The following is an 18,519-nucleotide window of genomic DNA, read 5'->3' on the forward strand; positions in this document are numbered from 1 at the left end:
AATGGCATAAGTCATTGGAAACTACCTTGTTTACTTATCTCAGGTTTTTCATTACCCTTTCCCAAAGCAATCAGTTAACAAGTACCAGGCACTGTGACAAACATTGATGATCCAAAAAAAAACCAAGCAGAAATGAGTCTCTCTTTTCATGGAATTCATAGTCTAATGGAAGAGATCACAAACAAAAAACTATGGACAGATCTTTCAGTCCTGTCTGACTCTTCTTGACCCCATTTGGGGTTTCCTTGATAAAGATACTGGAGTGTTTTGCCATTTCCTTCTCCAACTCATTTTACAGATGAGGAAATTGAAGCAAAATGGATTAAGTACCTTGCCTGGGGTCTCACAGCTAGCAAGTGTCTTGAGGAGAAATTTGAACTCAGGTCTTCCTGACTCTAGGCCTGGCACTCTGCTGTGCCACCTAGTTGCCTTCCCTGTCTCCCATCTTTCTGTTTATATGTCTCTCTCTCTCTCTCTCTCTCTATATATATATATATATATATGTATATTTATATAAATATACCTAACAGAACTAGAGATATTGATATCTAGATTCTTCTATGTAAATATAGATCTTTATGTATATTTACATGCATGTATATGTATATATGTGTACTAATATATACACACATAGAAATATATAGATTTTTCTTTCCTTTATAGAGGAAGAAAAATCTATATATTTCTATGTGTTGTATACATACCTATATACCTATACACATAGGATAAATTGGGATTAATCAATAGAGTGAAGGCATTAGAATTAAGGAGGACTGGCAAAACTTTGCAGAAGGTAGGACTTTAGCTGAGATTTGTAGGAAACCAGGGAAATCAAGAGGAGTAATTGAGGAGGGAGAATATTCCAAGCATAGTAGGTAACAATAATAAATGTACCAATATTGTGTTGGAGGAATGGCAAAGAGACTTGTGTCACTAGATTACAGAGACTATATGATGGGGAGTAAGGTATAAGAAGACTGGAAACTTTGGAGGGAGCTAAGAGATGAAGGGCTTTAAAAGCTAAACAGAGGAATTTATATTTGATTCTGGAAGTAATAGGGAGTCAATGGGGTTAATGAATGGAGGGTGGGTAATAGTGTCAGACCTGCATTTAAGGAAGATAAATTTGATATCATGAGGAGGCCAACCAGTAGGATATAGTGGTCTAGGCAGGGGGTTATGACAACTTGTGCCAAGGTGGAGGCAATGTCACTGGAGAGAAAAGTATAGCAGAGAGAAAAATGAGAGATTTGATAGTTCATTATTCAGGCCATCATTTCTCTATCATTTCCTCAAATTTTATGTACTGTAACTAGCTCATAAAGTTTGTCATGAGGATAAAATGAAAAAAAAGTATATGAAAGAAATTTGGAAACTGAAGAGAAGATATAAGATGGTGGTTTTGATTATAAATCCTTAACCTTTGTGTTGCATTGAGATGGATATTATACACAAAAAGAACTTCATAGATCTGGCCTCTTGTCTTCTGGAAGCCAATATTGAAAGAAAAATGCACTGCTGTAAAAACACATGATAGATAACTGAAAAGCACAATAGATGACTGAATGAAAACATTAAAGTGAGGCATGAATAAATTATAAGTGATAAAGAAAAAGTGCATTTTTGAGTCGAACACATTATTATTTGACCTTCACTCTATTTACATTTATTACCAAATATGGATCAAGGTGACAATTGTCTGCCAGCTTTTTTTTGGTAATAGAATCAACTTTAGAGTACACTGAGTTCAATCTCAAGAAGTTTGGTTCCTGTCTCACAAGTTTTCTTTCCATTCCACCTAGGGATCTTTAATATATCTGTCATTTTCTCTTAAATTAGCCAATCCCCAATGGTTCAATTTTTTTCTCTGTCATGAACTACCTTTGTTCATTTTAAAATAGATATCTCTGAGCACCTCAAAATCAACATGGAGAAAATTGAACTCATTGCTTTATCCCTTACATCTTCCTGTTTTCCTAATTTCTTTCTTTTTTTTTTTTGGTCAAGAGGTATATTGGCCCTTTTAACCACCCAGCTTTGCAACCTCTGTGTCATTCTTTTTGACCACCCCACATATATGCTCAGTTGTCAAATCTTGTTTCTGCTTCTCTTATCCTTCCCCTTCTCTCAGTCAAAGGATTACTTACTATCTTTGATTATATAACCCCTTTAACCTAACTTATTTCAATAAATTTTATTTTACTACAAAATAAACAGTTGATAGAGCATTTGTTTGTAGAGTACCATAATTTAATTTTTTATTATCAGTTGTTTCGTTGAATTTTTTAAGTGCCTTAGATCTTATGCAAACTAACTGAATCAATGGTTTTGCTGATAGATCTATTTCTTCTAAACTATTTTTTTTTTTTGGCAGCAAATGGCATGCTGGATTTTTCAGACTTCATTGAAGTTTTGAATGATAAGGGGACCTTCTCTCAAGACCCAGGTAAATAGGAACTTTTTTCAAAATCATAACAACAAAATGAGAATTGATGCTTGGTGTGACTGATTTTTGGTTAGGCTTATGAATTTAGATTTCTTTAATATTTACTAACTACTTATTCAGATAATCTAGATTGAATAAAATTTAAAATGTATACTGTTACTCTTTTCTAGTGTTCTGCTGACAGATTAGTTTTACTTAAAAATCTTTTTTTTTTTATTTGTCCGAAGGTCTTTATGAATCACTTACTGTGTCCCAGATTCTGTGCTAAGCATTAAGAATGCAAATATAGAAAAACAGTCCCTGCCCTCATGGAGCTTACTTTCTAGTGAGGAAAGAGAACACAAAAGAAAGATGAAAAGGAAATTTAGGGGAAAAGGAGGGTAACTCGCACAGTAGCATGAATGGAGTATAATCAAGAGAAGATGTCATGACTGGTTTTAAACATTTAAATGGATGTTCTCTCAGAACACCTATCCAATCAGAGGGAGAAGCTGTAGGGAAAGAGAAAAAAAGGTTTGAGAAAGGTTTGAGGTCCTCAGGGACTGGCTGGCTGGCTTTTTCCCTTTAATTCAAACATTATTTTAATAATGTAGCCTAGTAATGCTGAGGAATGCTGATCATGGCTCCCTAGTGCTAAATAAATCAAATCTTAACTCCCATGCCTGGGTTTCAAAGGTCTAACTCTCACTTTATAATTTCAGTTAACTAATATTAAGTACCTAAAATATGCATGTCATTGTACATATTTAGAGAACTCACCCCAGGTGTTCACATGGATTATTTGTGTAGAGCATCTCAAGTTCGTATGCTCTGATCAGCCAAAGTTGGATATATTGTAATTTGTTTCTAACATAGTGATGTTATTTTGTCATTCTTTGATAATGAAGAACAAGATCCAACCAACCAACCAACCAACCAACCAACCAACAAACCAACATTTGCTTATAGTCTATCTGCCTGGTTTCCTATGGTGCTATTCCCAGAACTCTAACTGTTCAATCTATCCTGGCTTCTGTTTACTGCTTGAATTTCTGACTTCCACATTTTACTTTTGTAATCTGTGTACATTCAATGATCTCTTGAATTACTTGACTGATTATTGACCCAAGTCAATACTCTTGACCCTGGTACACATTGCCAATGTGTACCAATTTCATGCTGTCCCTATATTCTTCTACTTTCCACAGTGTTTTAGTCACTAAACCCTAAATGTGAGAGAGTGTAGCTCCTTAGTTCCTTGGAATATTGCCTGTTGAAGGCTGCCAAGCCCATCTTGGGTAGTATGTTCACTGACACATATTTAATCACTTTGAAACAACCTGCCAAGATGACATATCCTAATTGTTTTTTTAAAAATTAAATTAAATTTTATTTTTTTCAATTATATATAAAGATCATTTTCAACATTTTTGTAAGATTTTGAGTTCTATATTTTTCTACCTCCCTTCCTTTTGTAGAATTGATCTTCCTTTATGACCGAAATCTTCTCTGCCTTTTCCCTACGGTGGCTTGTCCTCCAATCCTCCAAATTACTCTATTTTGCCTTGCTCTCAAATCCCCTAAACATGTGAAATTTAGGCTTTTCAAATATTTTGTTTTGGGAATCAGTTGCCTTACTGTTAGTAGAAATTTTGCAACTAACTGCAGACTATCAAATTTGGAAAGGATGTGACTAAAGTCTAAATGGGTACAGCATTAGAAAAAGCGTCAGAATTTGGACAAACATCTATTTGCAGGTAAATTTCTCGAAAAAACCCTATATGGTTTTTTTTTTAAACCTGAAAGTTTCTTGACACAAAGTCAACCACTTCACCCAAGGGGAGGTGTTGATTCTCAGAGGACAATAATTTGCATTTCCTTGATTCATGATTTTGCAGCATTCCAGGAAGCATACCAAATTTTCAGTAAGATAAAAGGAGGCCGCGTTGAAGTTGGTGATGTTAATCCTCTTCTGAATAACTTGGGAGTCTCTGTAAGTTTTGGAACTTACCAAGAAGTGATGAATCATTTATATCATGATGGTGAGTGTTAAATTCACTCTTTTTAAAAAAAATTTATTGATTACTTAGTCTATATTTTATCCCTTTTTAAGGTATTTTTTCAAGGCAGTGGGGTTAAGTGGCTTGCCCAAGGCCACACAGCTAGGTAATTATTAAGTGTCTGAGGCCAGATTTAAACTGAGGTACTCCTGACTCCAGGGCCGGTGCTCTATCCACTGTGCCACCTAGCCGCCCCTATCCTTTGCTTTTGTTACAATTGGACCTCTAAAAACTCAGAGAATTATGACTCTGGGTCTTCTTGTTACTTTTCCCAGGTTTGATGTGGTTAAATTATGCATATAGTGACTCAAGTTCCTATTCACTGCAGCACTTACAATGGTACTCAATAGCAAAAGCATTTAAGATATAAAAAAGATTAAAGTAAATAATGAGAGAGAAAACCCATAGTATGTCATCATCTGTACTCATCCAAATGGTTGCAATCACCTATACTTTTCTAGATAGGAAATAATATAGTAACTGCATTAGAAATAATACTAATAATTAATAGATACTTTGCCAGTAGCAAAGAGGTATTAAAAAACTGAAGCACTCTCTTATATAATGTTAGTAGCTAGTATGGAGATACTCCTGACTCCAGCCGGTGCTTTATCCACTATGCCACCTATCCACCCCTGTTTTTTTTTCTTATGGTTGCTCAGGACTCCCCTTTCTTTGCAGAACCTCTCCTTCCTCCAACATACATCCTTGTCTAATTTTTGATATCTGATATGCCCACGTACAACCCTTGCATTCTAAATGCAAGACCTCACTTGAGAATCTAATGCCCTTCAGCCTTGTCACTCTGAATGTGTAAAGTTATTTTAGAGAACTCCCATTAAGGGGACCCTGCCCCTATTTATTTATTACCTTCCTTTTTTTTTTCTTCTTGCTCTCAGGCTTTTGTACTATGAAAGAAGAAAGAACAAATTGTTAATTTTATTATTTGTAAGGAAATTTTGCAAAAAAGGTTCAGTGGCTTGACTTGAAGGAAGAATGAAACTTTTTTAAAATAAAGTTTCTGAATTATTTCTCGTGATTCTTTTTTTTTATATCTTATTACTTATCTCTTTCCCAAGAGTTCACTGGTTATTAAAATTGCTTCTGTCTTCATAGGACCTTTATATGTAGTACCTTTGTAGTTCAGGAAAGTGTGATGTGGTAGAAATTGCTGCCTGGAAATGGATTTGAACCAAACAGCCAAGGCAGGTCTGCTAGTGCTGTGGATTATTATGATGGCAGCTTTCACATCCTATTCCTGGAAGAATATAAAAATCTCTTTAGTCTTAGATTGGACAGTTAACTCCTTCTCTGACATTGTTTTTCAGTCATATTTAACTCTTCATGACCCCATTTATGAGTTTTCTTGACAAAGATAATGGAATAATTTTCCATTTCCTTCTCTTGCTGATTTTACAGATGAGGAAACTGAGGCAAGCATAGTTAAGTGACTTGCCCAGTATTACACAGCTAATATGTGTCTGAAACCAGATTTGAAGTTAAGAAGATGTCTTCCTGACTTTAGGCCTGGCATTGTGCCACCTAGCAACTGTTTCTTTAGAGTAGAAACCACTTTCTACTTTCATTTCTTTCTTCTTCCAGGGCATTAGGAGTTCAGTAAATATTGAGTGATAGACCAAATGACTCCTTTTTCTTTCATCGAAGAATGTATCTTTTCTATATTTCTGCTGGCTTTCTCCTTTGCTCTGCTGTTCTTAATACTGTCTTCATTATTGGTTTTAAATTATGGCAATATTTAGAAATGATTATGTTTGGAATTTTTAATCTTCTAAAGTTGCATTTTAAAGTTTTTATTAGCATGGCCTCAGAGGGTGAAAACTGGACTTACATGTAAAGATCTACATATGGACTACTTGATACCAGAACTGATTGTAGTAATTCACAATCTTGAGTATCTTCTTAGATCTTGTGTCTTTCTGTAACTCTCTCAAATTAGTAAGGAAAAGGATTTTTTTTCCAGTGGGATAAGTTTAATCAGTATGCAAATATTTTCTTTTTTTTAAATATAGAAAATAAAACAGTGGATTTTGGAGATTTTCTATTTTCTTTGGAGGATCTACAACAACAATATGAGGATGCTGGTAAGGGAGATTTTGTTTGACATAGAAATTGATTTCAAATGTGAAAATTTTAATGATACTTTTGATGATTTTTTTTGTGATTTTTTTTCTAAATCCTCTTTAAGATAAATCATAGCCCGAAAAAAGTGGACTGAATACATAAGTACAATTTATTACATACTGAACACATTGCTATGATTACTTTGCATTTTTACTATTTATCCTTATCTTTAAAAAGCCAGAATAAATGAATTTATATTTATCTCATGAATTATTCTGATATTTAAATTCTTTTTTTGGGGGGGGAATCATATTTGTTCTTAGCTGATTTTTATCAAGTCATTCCCTGTCTTCTTGTTTGTTTGTTCATTTTGTTTTTTCTTTTTCTTTATGTCTTATAATTCAACAAACCAGATTTATTTGAAGGCATTGGTCATCTAGTCCAAACTTCATAAGTTATCTTGACAAGTGATGACCCATTTTCTGCTTTGAAGGCCTTCAAAGATGGTCATCCCTCTGACATCTCTAGGCAGCCCATCCCAGTGTTGTATAGTTCTAATTATTATGATGTTTTTCCTGATTTCAAACCTAAATTTGCCTTTTAGCAATTTCTACCATTACTCATGTCTTCAGATAGAATATGTCTAATCTCCCCTTCTCTATGACTGCCCTTCAAATACTTGAAAGAGTGATCATATCCCCTCCCTCCCCTCACCCCCCTCTCACCTCAAGTCTTCTCTTCAGGCTAAACATTCCTCCTTGGTTCAACCAATCCTATGACCTGGACTTTTGGTATAACATCACTCTATTACTTCAGGGAACTCCCAGCTTTATCAAACCATGGTGTGCCTTAACTGAACACAATAGTCCCTCAATGAAGTTTGATGAGCCAAGATTATAGTGACTATCACCTCCCTATTCTTAGTAATAATAATGTTTGTCCTTCAATCTCGAAGAAGACCATGACATCAGGGAGATGATGCCATGATAAGCACATGAATTGGATTTGAGTGAGGGGGTGCTATACTGAGTCACCAACCTCAGTTTCTCCTCCAGAGCCATCTGAGTCCAGTGACCAGATATGAATTGGGACAACTGGAGATTGCTCTGGATGTGAGGCAATCAGGGTTAAGTGTCTTGCCCAAAGTCACATAGCTAGTTAGTATCAAGTCTGAGGCTGGATTCGAATTCCTATCCTCCTGTCTCCAAGGCCAATGCTCTATCCCACTGTGACATCTAGCTGCCCCCTATTCTTACTAGCTAGTAGCTAAATAGCATAGTGAATAGAGTCCTGAGTCTGGAGTCAGGAAGAGTCATCTTCATGAGTTCCAATCTGGCCTCTGATATGTACTTTCTAGTTGTGTGACTCTGTTCAAGTCACTTAGCCTTTTTGCCTCAGTTTCCTTATCTGAAAAGTGAGCAGGAGAAGGGAATGGTGACCCACTACAGTATCTTTGCTAAGAAAATCCCCAAATGGAGTCACAAAGAGTTTATATAGGACTGGAAAATTACTGAGATGAACATGAATTTATTGAGTCTGCCTCGCCATTCTTTTTTTTCATTGAAGTATCTTATTCTTATAATATATGTATTATATATCATAATATAATATAATATAATATAATATAATATAATATAATATAATATAATATAATATAATATAATATAATATAATATAATATAATATAATATAATATAAATGACCCTAAATTCTTGAGCACTCTGTCATTGGGTTTACACTTTGACAGGACCTACCATGTTGGAAAGTCTTTGAGTATGGGGCAAACAGAGAACTCCTATTTGTTACCTGAGGGTCAACTTAGTTTAATTTGGGTTTTTAGGTTTTTGGGGTTTTTTTGCAAGGTGAATGGGATTAAGTCGCTTGCCCAAGGCCACACAGCTAGGTAATTATTAAGTGTCTGAGGTCAGATTTGAACTCAAGTACTCCTGAATCCAGGGCTGGCGCTCTATCCACTGCACCACCTAACCTCCCCAACTTAGTTTGATTTGGGAGAGACTTATGGACACAAATGATGGATGTTTTATTTTGGTTATAGCAACTCTTGAAAACAAGTCACTGAGTAGTAGAAGGGTTGTGATCAGCATTTTAATGTTGCAATTAGAGATTATATAAACTAATATATTTATAAATGTATATTATATAAATTATATCACATATATTATACATATGTGAATAACATGATATATATGAGATATAAATGATAGATCCTTAAAATATTAACATATTCAAAAATATGTTCTAAAGTTTCTAGGATACTGAGTTTGGGTTTGATTTTTCTGGGCCCTGGAAGCATAAATCTAGTTATTGAAGAGAATGAGGGGAGTAGGCTTTCAGAGGAAAGTGGCATTTAATTGTACCCAAGGATGTTAGATAAATTGGGTTCATTACATCATTCTATATTTGGGAAAAAACATCTGCCCAGTATAACCTGAAATAACTCAATATGTGACCTAAGGTTCTATTAGTTATTTTTACTTGAGGATAGCAAAACATTTTATTTATATTAGTACTTTAACTTTAACTTTTACCAAATGCTTTCATTTTATCTCATTTGATCCTTGAAACAATAATATGAGGTAGATATCCATTTTTCATCTCCATTTTTTTCATCTCCATTTTTCAGTTAAGTGTCATTCTTTCTGATCTCATTTTTGGTTGTTTGTTCTTTTAAAAAGATGCTGGAGTGGGTTTACATCTCTTTCTCCTGTTTATTTTACAGATGAGAAGGAACTGAGATAAACAGGTGAAGTGATTTGCTCAGGGTCACATAACTAATGAGTATCTGAGGATAAATTTGAACTCAGGTCCTTCTGACTCCAGCTTTTGTCTACTAGACTACCACCTAGCTATTACAGTTGAAGAAATTGAAGTTAAGAGAGGATTATATGATTTGCCCAGGAATAGGCAGCTAAGTAAGTTTCTGGGACAGAGTTTGAACTCAGATCTTTCGAACTCAAAGACTATATTACTCTTTCTACTATTCCATTTAAATGGAAGCCAGTGAATAGAGAACTGATCTTGGAGTCAGGAAGACATGGATTTTAGTTCTGCTTCAGGCATGTGATTAGTGTGATCCCTGGACTAGTCATTTCTCAGTGCCCCAGGAAACTGAGATGATGAGTGAGTAAATTAGGGATGCATTGCTCATCTTCATCTTTTCAGAGTGTTTCTACATGCAAAAAATCATAAGTCCAGATCACTTCCTCACAAAAAAATTTTGTATGTATCTCCAGACTTTGTTGTATATCTTCCACATAGTCTTCCTAATTTTACTTTTCAGGTTTCTTTGGAATACCATGTAAAACTGGGACCTTTGAACTCCCCATCCTTTCTTTAATAGGCCCTTCATTTGGTCACTAAAACAAAAAATAATTTTTTTCTTACAAATTATTTATGTAAATGTTATTCTGAATCCAAGTTTAAAAAAGGCTTAATTATTACTTGATTAAAACTTGATTAAGTAATATCAAGAAATTTGTTTTTGCTCTTTTCTGTAAACATATTGTTGCTCAGGCATTTCAGTCATGTTTGATTTTGTGACCCTATTTTAGGGTTTTCTTGGCAAAGATATTGGAATAATTTGCCATTTCCTTCTCCAGTTCATTTTACAGATGGGGAAACCGAGGCAAACAGGGTTAAGTGATTTTTCCAGGGTCACACAGCTACTATGTGTTAGAGGCCAAATTTGGAAGATGAGTCTTCCTGACTCCAAGCTCAGCATTCTATCCACTGTGTCAGCTAGGTGATTTCAGGATAGGACAATTTTTCATTTTGGCTTTGTAACCATATTGCCCTATTGGATTGGATTGGAAAATAAAGCTTTACTTAAGGTGAACAAAATATGATTTTTACTTTATGTTCTAATCTAGAGTCAAATACTTGTACTTTTCTAAGACAATAGTCTTTCTACTTGTCCATCTATCAGTTTATTTCTTTTCTATGGATTATAGTATTCGGGTGGGGGGGCAAAGATTGTTGGAATTTGAGAATTTCCTTATATGCCCTTGGTAATGTCTAGTTTCATTCAGAGTGAACTGAACCAACATAACTGAGGGTTTCTCTATTGGTCTTATCTCCTTAGAATCCTTTGTCTTCTCCTTGATGGTTAAAACTTTTGTTTTTGTCCTCATAAAATAGACACTTAATAAACACTATCTCAGTAGTACAACTAGGTGTCACAGTGGATAAAGTGCTGGACCTGAGTTCAAATCAGGCCTCAGACACTTAATTATTCTGGTCAGTTCACTTCACCTTGCTTGCCTTATCTGTCAGGATGAGTAGGAGAAGGAAATGGCAAACTACTATAGTATCTCTGCCAATAAAACCCTAATGAGATCATGAAGAATTGAACACAACTGTACAGCAATATCATCTCATTGATAGGATGGATAAGAACGCAGTTTGAAAGGAACATGTATTCCAACCCCCTAACTTAACAGATGAAGAAACTGAGGTTCAGGGAAGTTAAGTGACTTGCTTAAAGTCACAAAAATGCAATTGAGTCAAAGGTGGGATTTGAATTCAAATTTGACTCCTAAAACTTTTCCACCATATCATGTTTCCTTCTTGTTGAATTGAATTAGAAAATGAAAAAATGTTTTTAACTTAGTATTTAAGTAGATAACCATAGTAATTTTTCATTTTAGCTTAAAATTTTTTTTGGAGGCAGTTGGGGCAAAGTGACTTGCCTAGGGTCACAGAGTTAGTAAATGTTTGAGACTGTATTTGAACTCAGGTCCTCCTTATTTCAAGTTGGTGTTCTGTCTATTGCCACCTAACTGCCCCCTATTGTAACATAAATATCTTAACTCTTCTCATCATTTACCTGGAGCAAGTCTTTGTATATTAATAATTTAAGCATATTAAATCAATATATAGGTACTCATAAAATCAGTTGGCTCAGTCTTTGCAACTTTAGGTCATGTTAAAAATATCTTCAGTATGCTAACTATCTTTCTGATATTTAAGAATAGGAACACCATCTGATTGCTCTGGGGGAAAAAAATGAAGAACTTAAATTCCTAGATCCTGAGTTCAAATTCTTGCTTTATTACTTATCATCTGTGTGAATATAGGTAAATCATTTAACATTTCTGGGCTTTATTTTCCTCCTTTGTTAAATGAGCATGTTTTAGAATAGATGAGAGTTTCTATAGTCCTTTTCAACTCCTTAGACATGACCATATGTGATTTGTTACTTGAGTAACTTTTCTCATGATTTAATTAATTCATTTTAAAATCATTCAATCATTGTCTCAGTGGGCAGGAAAATGAAATGATGAAATGTTTATTATTTGTGTATTTCTAGTAATTAAAGATTGGTCATCCCTGGATGAGAATGATCGGAAATTCTCAAAGGCCCGGGGTAGTAGGCTTTTTCAGCAATCAAGGAAGAAGAGCAGCAGTATACTCCCTAGATCATCTGACTCTTCCTCTACATGGTCAAGTAAAAAGAGCTTCACTGAAAGAGGGTCTGAGGAGAACATTGACATCTCAACCCCACAGCAAAGCAGCAAAAGCAACTTGAAAAGGTCTTTGGAAAGGGCTGATATCAGTGTTCTTGAATCACCACGGACAAGTTCAAAAACAAATATAAGCTTCAGAAAACTTTCAGGTCAGTCAGACGCTTATAAACTAGAGGCTCCACTCCTCAGAGCTGTACCTAGCTTCAGAAGATCATTCCATGAAGCAGACACTTTAGTTATCTCAGAGACGCAACAAAAGATTCAGAAGATAGATGAAAATAAAGAGCTAGAATCTATAAAATGTAGCTCCAGAAAATCTCTGGAAGAAATTGATAAATATGGAATATATATCCCCAAGACCCAAACACATGGCAGTATTTCTCTCAAGAAATATTCTAATAATGAAGAAATTCCTACTTTGAAGAAGAGTAGTCAAATCCTTAGAAAGTCATTGAGTGAAGTTCATATTTCAGAGAGGCAAGCATCCTCCTTGGATTTGGATCAGCTTCAACCTGAAAAAACAAGAAAAAAATTGAAAGAAATACAGCCATCAGAATTATCAGAAGGTAAGAATTTTTCTTTCCTGTATAGTCTTTGTACTATGGAAATCAGAGTTGTTAGGTAACCAAACATTGGAAAGGAGTTTCTTTGTACCTGCCATTGCAAACCCATCCTTATCATAGTTACATGGCGATTAATGGGCAACATGTTTATTATATCAATCCAAACAGTACCTGCATTAGACTCTGTAGAATGGAGAGGATTCCCTTCAATTGGAAAGTTTTTTTATTTTTGTATCTTAACAAAAGGCTAGTATTGTTGAAGTTCCTGAATTTAAGGAATACAATTGTCACTCTAGTCTATTGTTTGCAGCCACTTAGGAAAACACAGACCCCTATCTACTAGAATGGAATGTACAGAGCTAAGATCCTAGGAAGTGAGATATAGAGATCTAGATCCTAAGGGAAAAAGACAGAGAGCTGGAGAAGCTTCAAAGACTTAGCAAGAAGATAAAGGTCAAAAGGGATAGTGTGTGTGTGTGTGTGTGTGTGTGTGTGTGTGTGTGTGTGTGTGTGTGTGTGTGTGTGTGTGTATAGAAGAGGAATGGAGGAGGCAGGAAGCAATACCTTTATGCATTTAATTTTCATTTTATTTTTCTCAATTATATGAAAACAAAAATTTTTAACAATTTTTAAAAATCTTGAGTTCCAAAATTTTTCCTTCCTATCTCCCCTCCTTGAGAAGGCAAGTATTAAATGAAGAATAATTTGCAGTTGTGCAAAATATTTTTGTATTTGCCATATTACAAAAGAAAATACAGACAAAAAATAGCAAAAATAATACAAAAAAGTATGCTCGAATCTACATTTAGGCTTCATTTGTTCTTTCACTGGAGGTGGATAGCATTTTTTAACATGGGATCTTTGGAATTGTCATGATAATTTTATTATTGAGAATAGTTAAGTCATTCTCAATCAAGCAAGTATTTCAGAGCCTCACTTTTTTCACTGATAAAATGAGGAGGTTGAACTAGAGGAACACTTGAGGTTCCTTTCCAATTTTAAATCCATTGATCCTCATAATCCTCATATTAGATAAAGTTTTGAACAGTAGAATTTAATGCATTAGGATCTTGGGATCATAAATTTAGAGCTAGATATGAACCTTGGTCATGATTAATCTACTCTGGATTAATTTTAACTAATCTCTGAAATTTGAATAGAAAGAAACAAATCTCCAGAGATTAATTGATTAGTTCAGGCTCCTGTGGTCAATAATTGGTAAAGAACAAATTGGTAAAGACCCAGATCCGTAGTCCTAATTTAGTCCTTCTATTGCATCAGACTTTCTATGGAGGACATATTTTTTGGACATACTGCGGACCTCCTGGTTGCCTATGAATCCAAATCATATAAGCAGTTACTTAAGAATAGTTCTTAGGGGCAGCTAGGTGGCACAATGGATAGAACACTGGCCCTGGAGTCAGGAGTACCTGAGTTCAAATCTGACCTCAGACACTTAATAATTACCTAGCTGTGTGGCCTTGGGCAAGCCACTTAAACCCATTTGCCTTGTAAAAAAAAAAACCTAAAAAAAAAGAATAGTTCTTGGGACAGAAGAAATAGAAATATTTTTTCTGGTATTAGGTGGTTGTTAGGCAACACTATGTAAGTTGTCTAGGAACAGCTATACCTATTGAAGAATAGTCAAATACTTAGGAAATCATTGAATGAATTTCATTTTACAGAAAGGCCAGTGGCACCCTTGGATTTGGATCACCCTCAATCTGGAAAAGCAAGAAAAAAGGTAAAAGAGACACAGACACCAGAAATATCTAAAGGTAAGAATATCTTTTTTCTGTATATTGTTTCTACCATAACAGTTATTGGGTAATCACATTTTTAAAAGGAGTTCTTTTTTACGTGCTACTTCAAACAATACTTGCCATAGCTGTATAGTGATAAATAGGAATCATGGATTTTAAATCCATCCAAACAGTGCTTGCATTCCCTAGAAAGGAGAGGTTTCCCTTGCATTGGAAAGCTTTTTATTTTTATATTGTAAGAAAAAGGCAAGTATATCAGGTTTGAAATTTTTGTTTGAAGTCCCAGAATTTAAGACATGTGATGTAATGTCATTTAAGGTCTCCTAGAAACACACAGAGAACTAGCTACCAGGAGAAAGACACAGAGGTGGACTCTAGGGAGGATAGCATAGAGACATAGGTCCTAAGAGGAGAAAGATATCTAGAGAAGCTACAAAAACTTAGCAGTAAGATAAGGTCCAAAAGACACAAATGCATTGTCTGACCCTCATGTAGAAGAAATCTTCATAAATGCATGATTGGAGGAGTTAAAAGTGACAGCAATTAATTTTATGCATTTAATTTTCATTTTATTTTTTTCTTAATTACATATAAACAAAAAGTTTTAGCATTCTTTTTTGTTACATTTTGATTTTCATTTTCTCCCTTCTTTGAGAAGACAAACAATTTAATATAGACTATACATTTGTAGTCATGAAAAATATTTTTGGGTTAGTCACTTTGCAAAAGAAAACACAGATTGAAACCCCCAAAATAATAAAATAAAAAAAAAGTATGCTTCAATTTTCATTAGAACTCCATAAGTTCTTTTTCCTGGAGTAGATCTCTTTTTCATAATGAGTCCTTTGGAATTGTCTTGGAACTAAGAATAGCTAATTCATCTACAGTTGATCATGTATAGAATTGCTATTACTGTGTACAGTGTTCTCCTGGTTCTGCTCATTGCACTGGACATCAACTCATGGAAGACTTTTAAAACCTCACTTTTTCACCTTTAAAATGAGGTTGACTAGGTTGTTGCTAAAGTTCCTTTCCAATTTTAAATTCATTGATACTCATAAAGGATAAAGTGTTGAAAAGTGGAATTTAAAGTCTTAGGAACATTGCATCATAGACTTAGAGGTAGAAATGAACCTTGGAGGTAATTGATCTACTCTGAATTAATCTTCAATCAACCCCTTTCATTTGAATAAGACAAAAAAGAAATCTCTAGAAGATAATTGATTAGTTCAGACTCCTGTAGAAAGTAATTGGTAAATAACAAACTGGTAAAGAATTCAGATTCCAAGTCTAGTTGCCTCTTATTGTATTAGACTTCCTATGAGGGATATCTTTTGGGGGACTGACCTCCTGGTAGTCTAGTTGTCTATGAAGTCAAACCATAAAAGCAGTTATTAAGAGTAGCGAGTAGTTCATGGGACAGAAGATATAGGAATATATTTTCTGGTGTTAGGTAGTTGTAAAGTAACACTATAGAAATTTTCTGGGGACAGCTATACTTATTGAAGAGTAGACAAATCCTTAGGAAATCATTGAGTGAAGTTCCTATTACAGAGAAGTCAGTGGCCCCTTTGGACTTGGATCAGCCTCGACCTGAAAAAGCAAGACAAAAGTTGAAAGAGACGCAGTCATCAGAAGTTTCTGAAGGTGAAAATTACTTTTTATTGTATAGTTTTTGTATCACAGCAATTAGAGCTATTAGGTAAGTAGAAATTAAGGAGTTCCTTTGTCTCTGCCACTGTAACTCATCTTTGCCATAGGTAGATGGAGATTAATAGGAATTATGGATAGAAAATCCATCTAAATAGTGCCTGCATTACTCTCTAGAAAGAAGAGGGATTCCCTTCCATTGGATAGCTTTTTTATATTAACAAAAGGCAAATATGTTGGAGTCTGTAATTTTTTTAGTACCTGAATTTAAGACATATAATTGTCACTCTATTGCTTGTGGCATTTTAGGAAGACACAGAGAACTAACCACCAGGGAGAGCTAGATTATAGAGAGAAAGGCATAGAGAACTAGATTCTAAGGAAAAAAGAGAATTAGAGAAACCACATTTAGGATAAAGGCAAAAAAAGGCATAAATCTAATGTCTTACATTTATGTACAAGAAACCTTCATGAATTCATGATTGGAGGAGGCAGGGTTGGCACATTTTTTTGCATTTAATTTTTTTCTTAATTACATGTACACAAAATTTTTTAACATTCTTTTTTTTAATTTTGAACTCCATATTTGCTTCCTTCTATCTCCCCTCCTTGAGAAGGCAAACAATTTCATATCAAATATGCATTTAGAGCTAGATATGAACCTCAGTGGTTATTAATCTACTCTGGATTAATCTAACCAACCCCCACAATTTGGATAGGAGGAAACAAATCTCCAGAGGTTAATTGATTGATTCAAGCTCCTATGGTCAATAATTGGTAAAGAACAAATTGGTAAAGACTCAGATCCGCAGAGTTCTAATTTAGTCATGAAAAGCATTTCTATGTTAGCCATATTGCAAAAGAAAACACAGACCAAAACCCAAAAAGAATAAAGTAAAAAAAAAATGCTTCAATCTGCATCCAAACGCTGTTAGTTCTTTTCTCTGGAGGTGGATAACATCTTTCATCATGGGTCCTTTGGAATTGTCTTGGATCAGTTTTTTTTTGGTGAAAATAGCTAAGTCATTCTCAGTTGATGATTTTACAGAATTACTGTTGCTGTGTACAGTGATTGTGCTCATTTCACTTTGCTTCAGTTATTGCAAGTCTTTTGGAACCTCACATTTTTTCTTATTTTTTCTTTTTCTTTTTACAAGGCAAATGGGGTTAAGTGACTTGCCCAAGGCCACACAGCTAGGTAATTATTAAGTGTCTGAGGCTGTATTTGAACTCAGGTACTCCTGATGCCAGAGCTGGTGCTCTATCCTCTGTGCCACCTAGCTACCCCTGTGTCTTGGATCATTTTTTATTGGTGAGAGTAACTAAGTCATTTTCAGTTGATAATTGTACAGAATTGCGGTTATGTTTCCAATGTTCTCCTGGTTCTGCTCATTTCACTTTGGATCAGTTCATCCAAGTCTTTTAGAGCCTTGCATCTTTTACTGTAAAATGAGGAGGTTGGATTAGGTGGTCACTAAAGTTCCTCTCCAGATTTAAATTCTTTGATACTCAATAAAGATAAAATATCGAACAGTGGAATGTAAAGCATCAGGTTTTAGAATCATAGGTCCAGATATGGACATTGGAGGTAGTTATTTACTCTGAATTAATCTTATCTACTCCCCTCCCCCATTTGGAAAAGAGGAAATAGAAGTCTCCAGATGTTAATTGATTGGTTCAAGACCCTGTAATTAGCAATTGGTAAAGATCAAATTGATATTCAAGTCTCAGATTCCTATTACATCAGATTTCCTATTGAGGATGCATTTTTGGTATATGCTGAGGACCTGTTTTTGACTATGAAAATGAATCATATAAGCAATAATTTGTTAATAACAAATTGGTAAGGAACCCAGGTCCTCAGATTTCAAATCTATTCATCCTATTCCATTAAACTCCCTATTGAGGGTATGCATTTTTGACTTTCCGAGGAGCTACCTGGTTGCCCATGAAGTCAAATCATATAAGTAATAACTTAAAAGTAGTTCTTAGGGTATGACTAGGTGGCACAATGTGATAAGAGTACTGGCCCTGGATTCAGGAAGACCTGAATTTAGACAGTTTTATACTTACTTAGCTGTGTGACCTTGATCAAGTCATATAACCCCATTGCCTTGCCAAAAAAAAGTAATTCTTAGGACATAAAGATACAGGAATATTTCTTGTGTTGTTAGTTGGTTGTTAGGCAACACCTTGAAATTGTGTGGGGACCACTATATCTATTGAAGAGTAGTCAAACTTTAAGAAAGACATTGAGTGAAGTTTATATTACAGAGAGTCCATTGGCACCCTTGCATTTGGATCAACTTCAATCTGAAAAAGCAAGACAGAAGTTGGAAGAGACACAGCCATCAGATGTTTCTGAAGGTAAGATTTTTTTTTACTATATAGTTTTTGTGCTATAACAATCAGTGTTAAGTAACCACACATTTGAAAGGAGTTCTTTCTGTTTGCTACTTCAACCCATCCTTGTCATAGGTGCATGGTGAT

General features: G+C 34.8%; 1 protein-coding gene across 8 annotated transcripts in view; it reads left to right on the forward strand.

Annotated features, from left to right (window-relative positions):
* Positions 1–18,519, forward strand: part of LOC141514006 (uncharacterized) — a 247,533-nt gene that overhangs the window by 49,151 nt on the left and 179,863 nt on the right. For all 8 annotated transcript variants that reach the window (XM_074224410.1, XM_074224416.1, XM_074224414.1 and 5 more), the window contains exons 8-14: positions 2,375–2,446; positions 4,324–4,467; positions 6,516–6,587; positions 11,897–12,619; positions 14,302–14,394; positions 15,934–16,026; positions 18,304–18,396. In XM_074224410.1, the coding sequence (XP_074080511.1) occupies positions 2,375–2,446; positions 4,324–4,467; positions 6,516–6,587; positions 11,897–12,619; positions 14,302–14,394; positions 15,934–16,026; positions 18,304–18,396 (1,290 nt within the window). The remainder of the gene's footprint in view (positions 1–2,374; positions 2,447–4,323; positions 4,468–6,515; positions 6,588–11,896; positions 12,620–14,301; positions 14,395–15,933; positions 16,027–18,303; positions 18,397–18,519) is intronic.

This window comes from Macrotis lagotis, chromosome 2 (genome assembly GCF_037893015.1).
Source record: "Macrotis lagotis isolate mMagLag1 chromosome 2, bilby.v1.9.chrom.fasta, whole genome shotgun sequence".
Classification (NCBI taxonomy): Eukaryota; Metazoa; Chordata; class Mammalia; order Peramelemorphia; family Peramelidae; genus Macrotis; species Macrotis lagotis.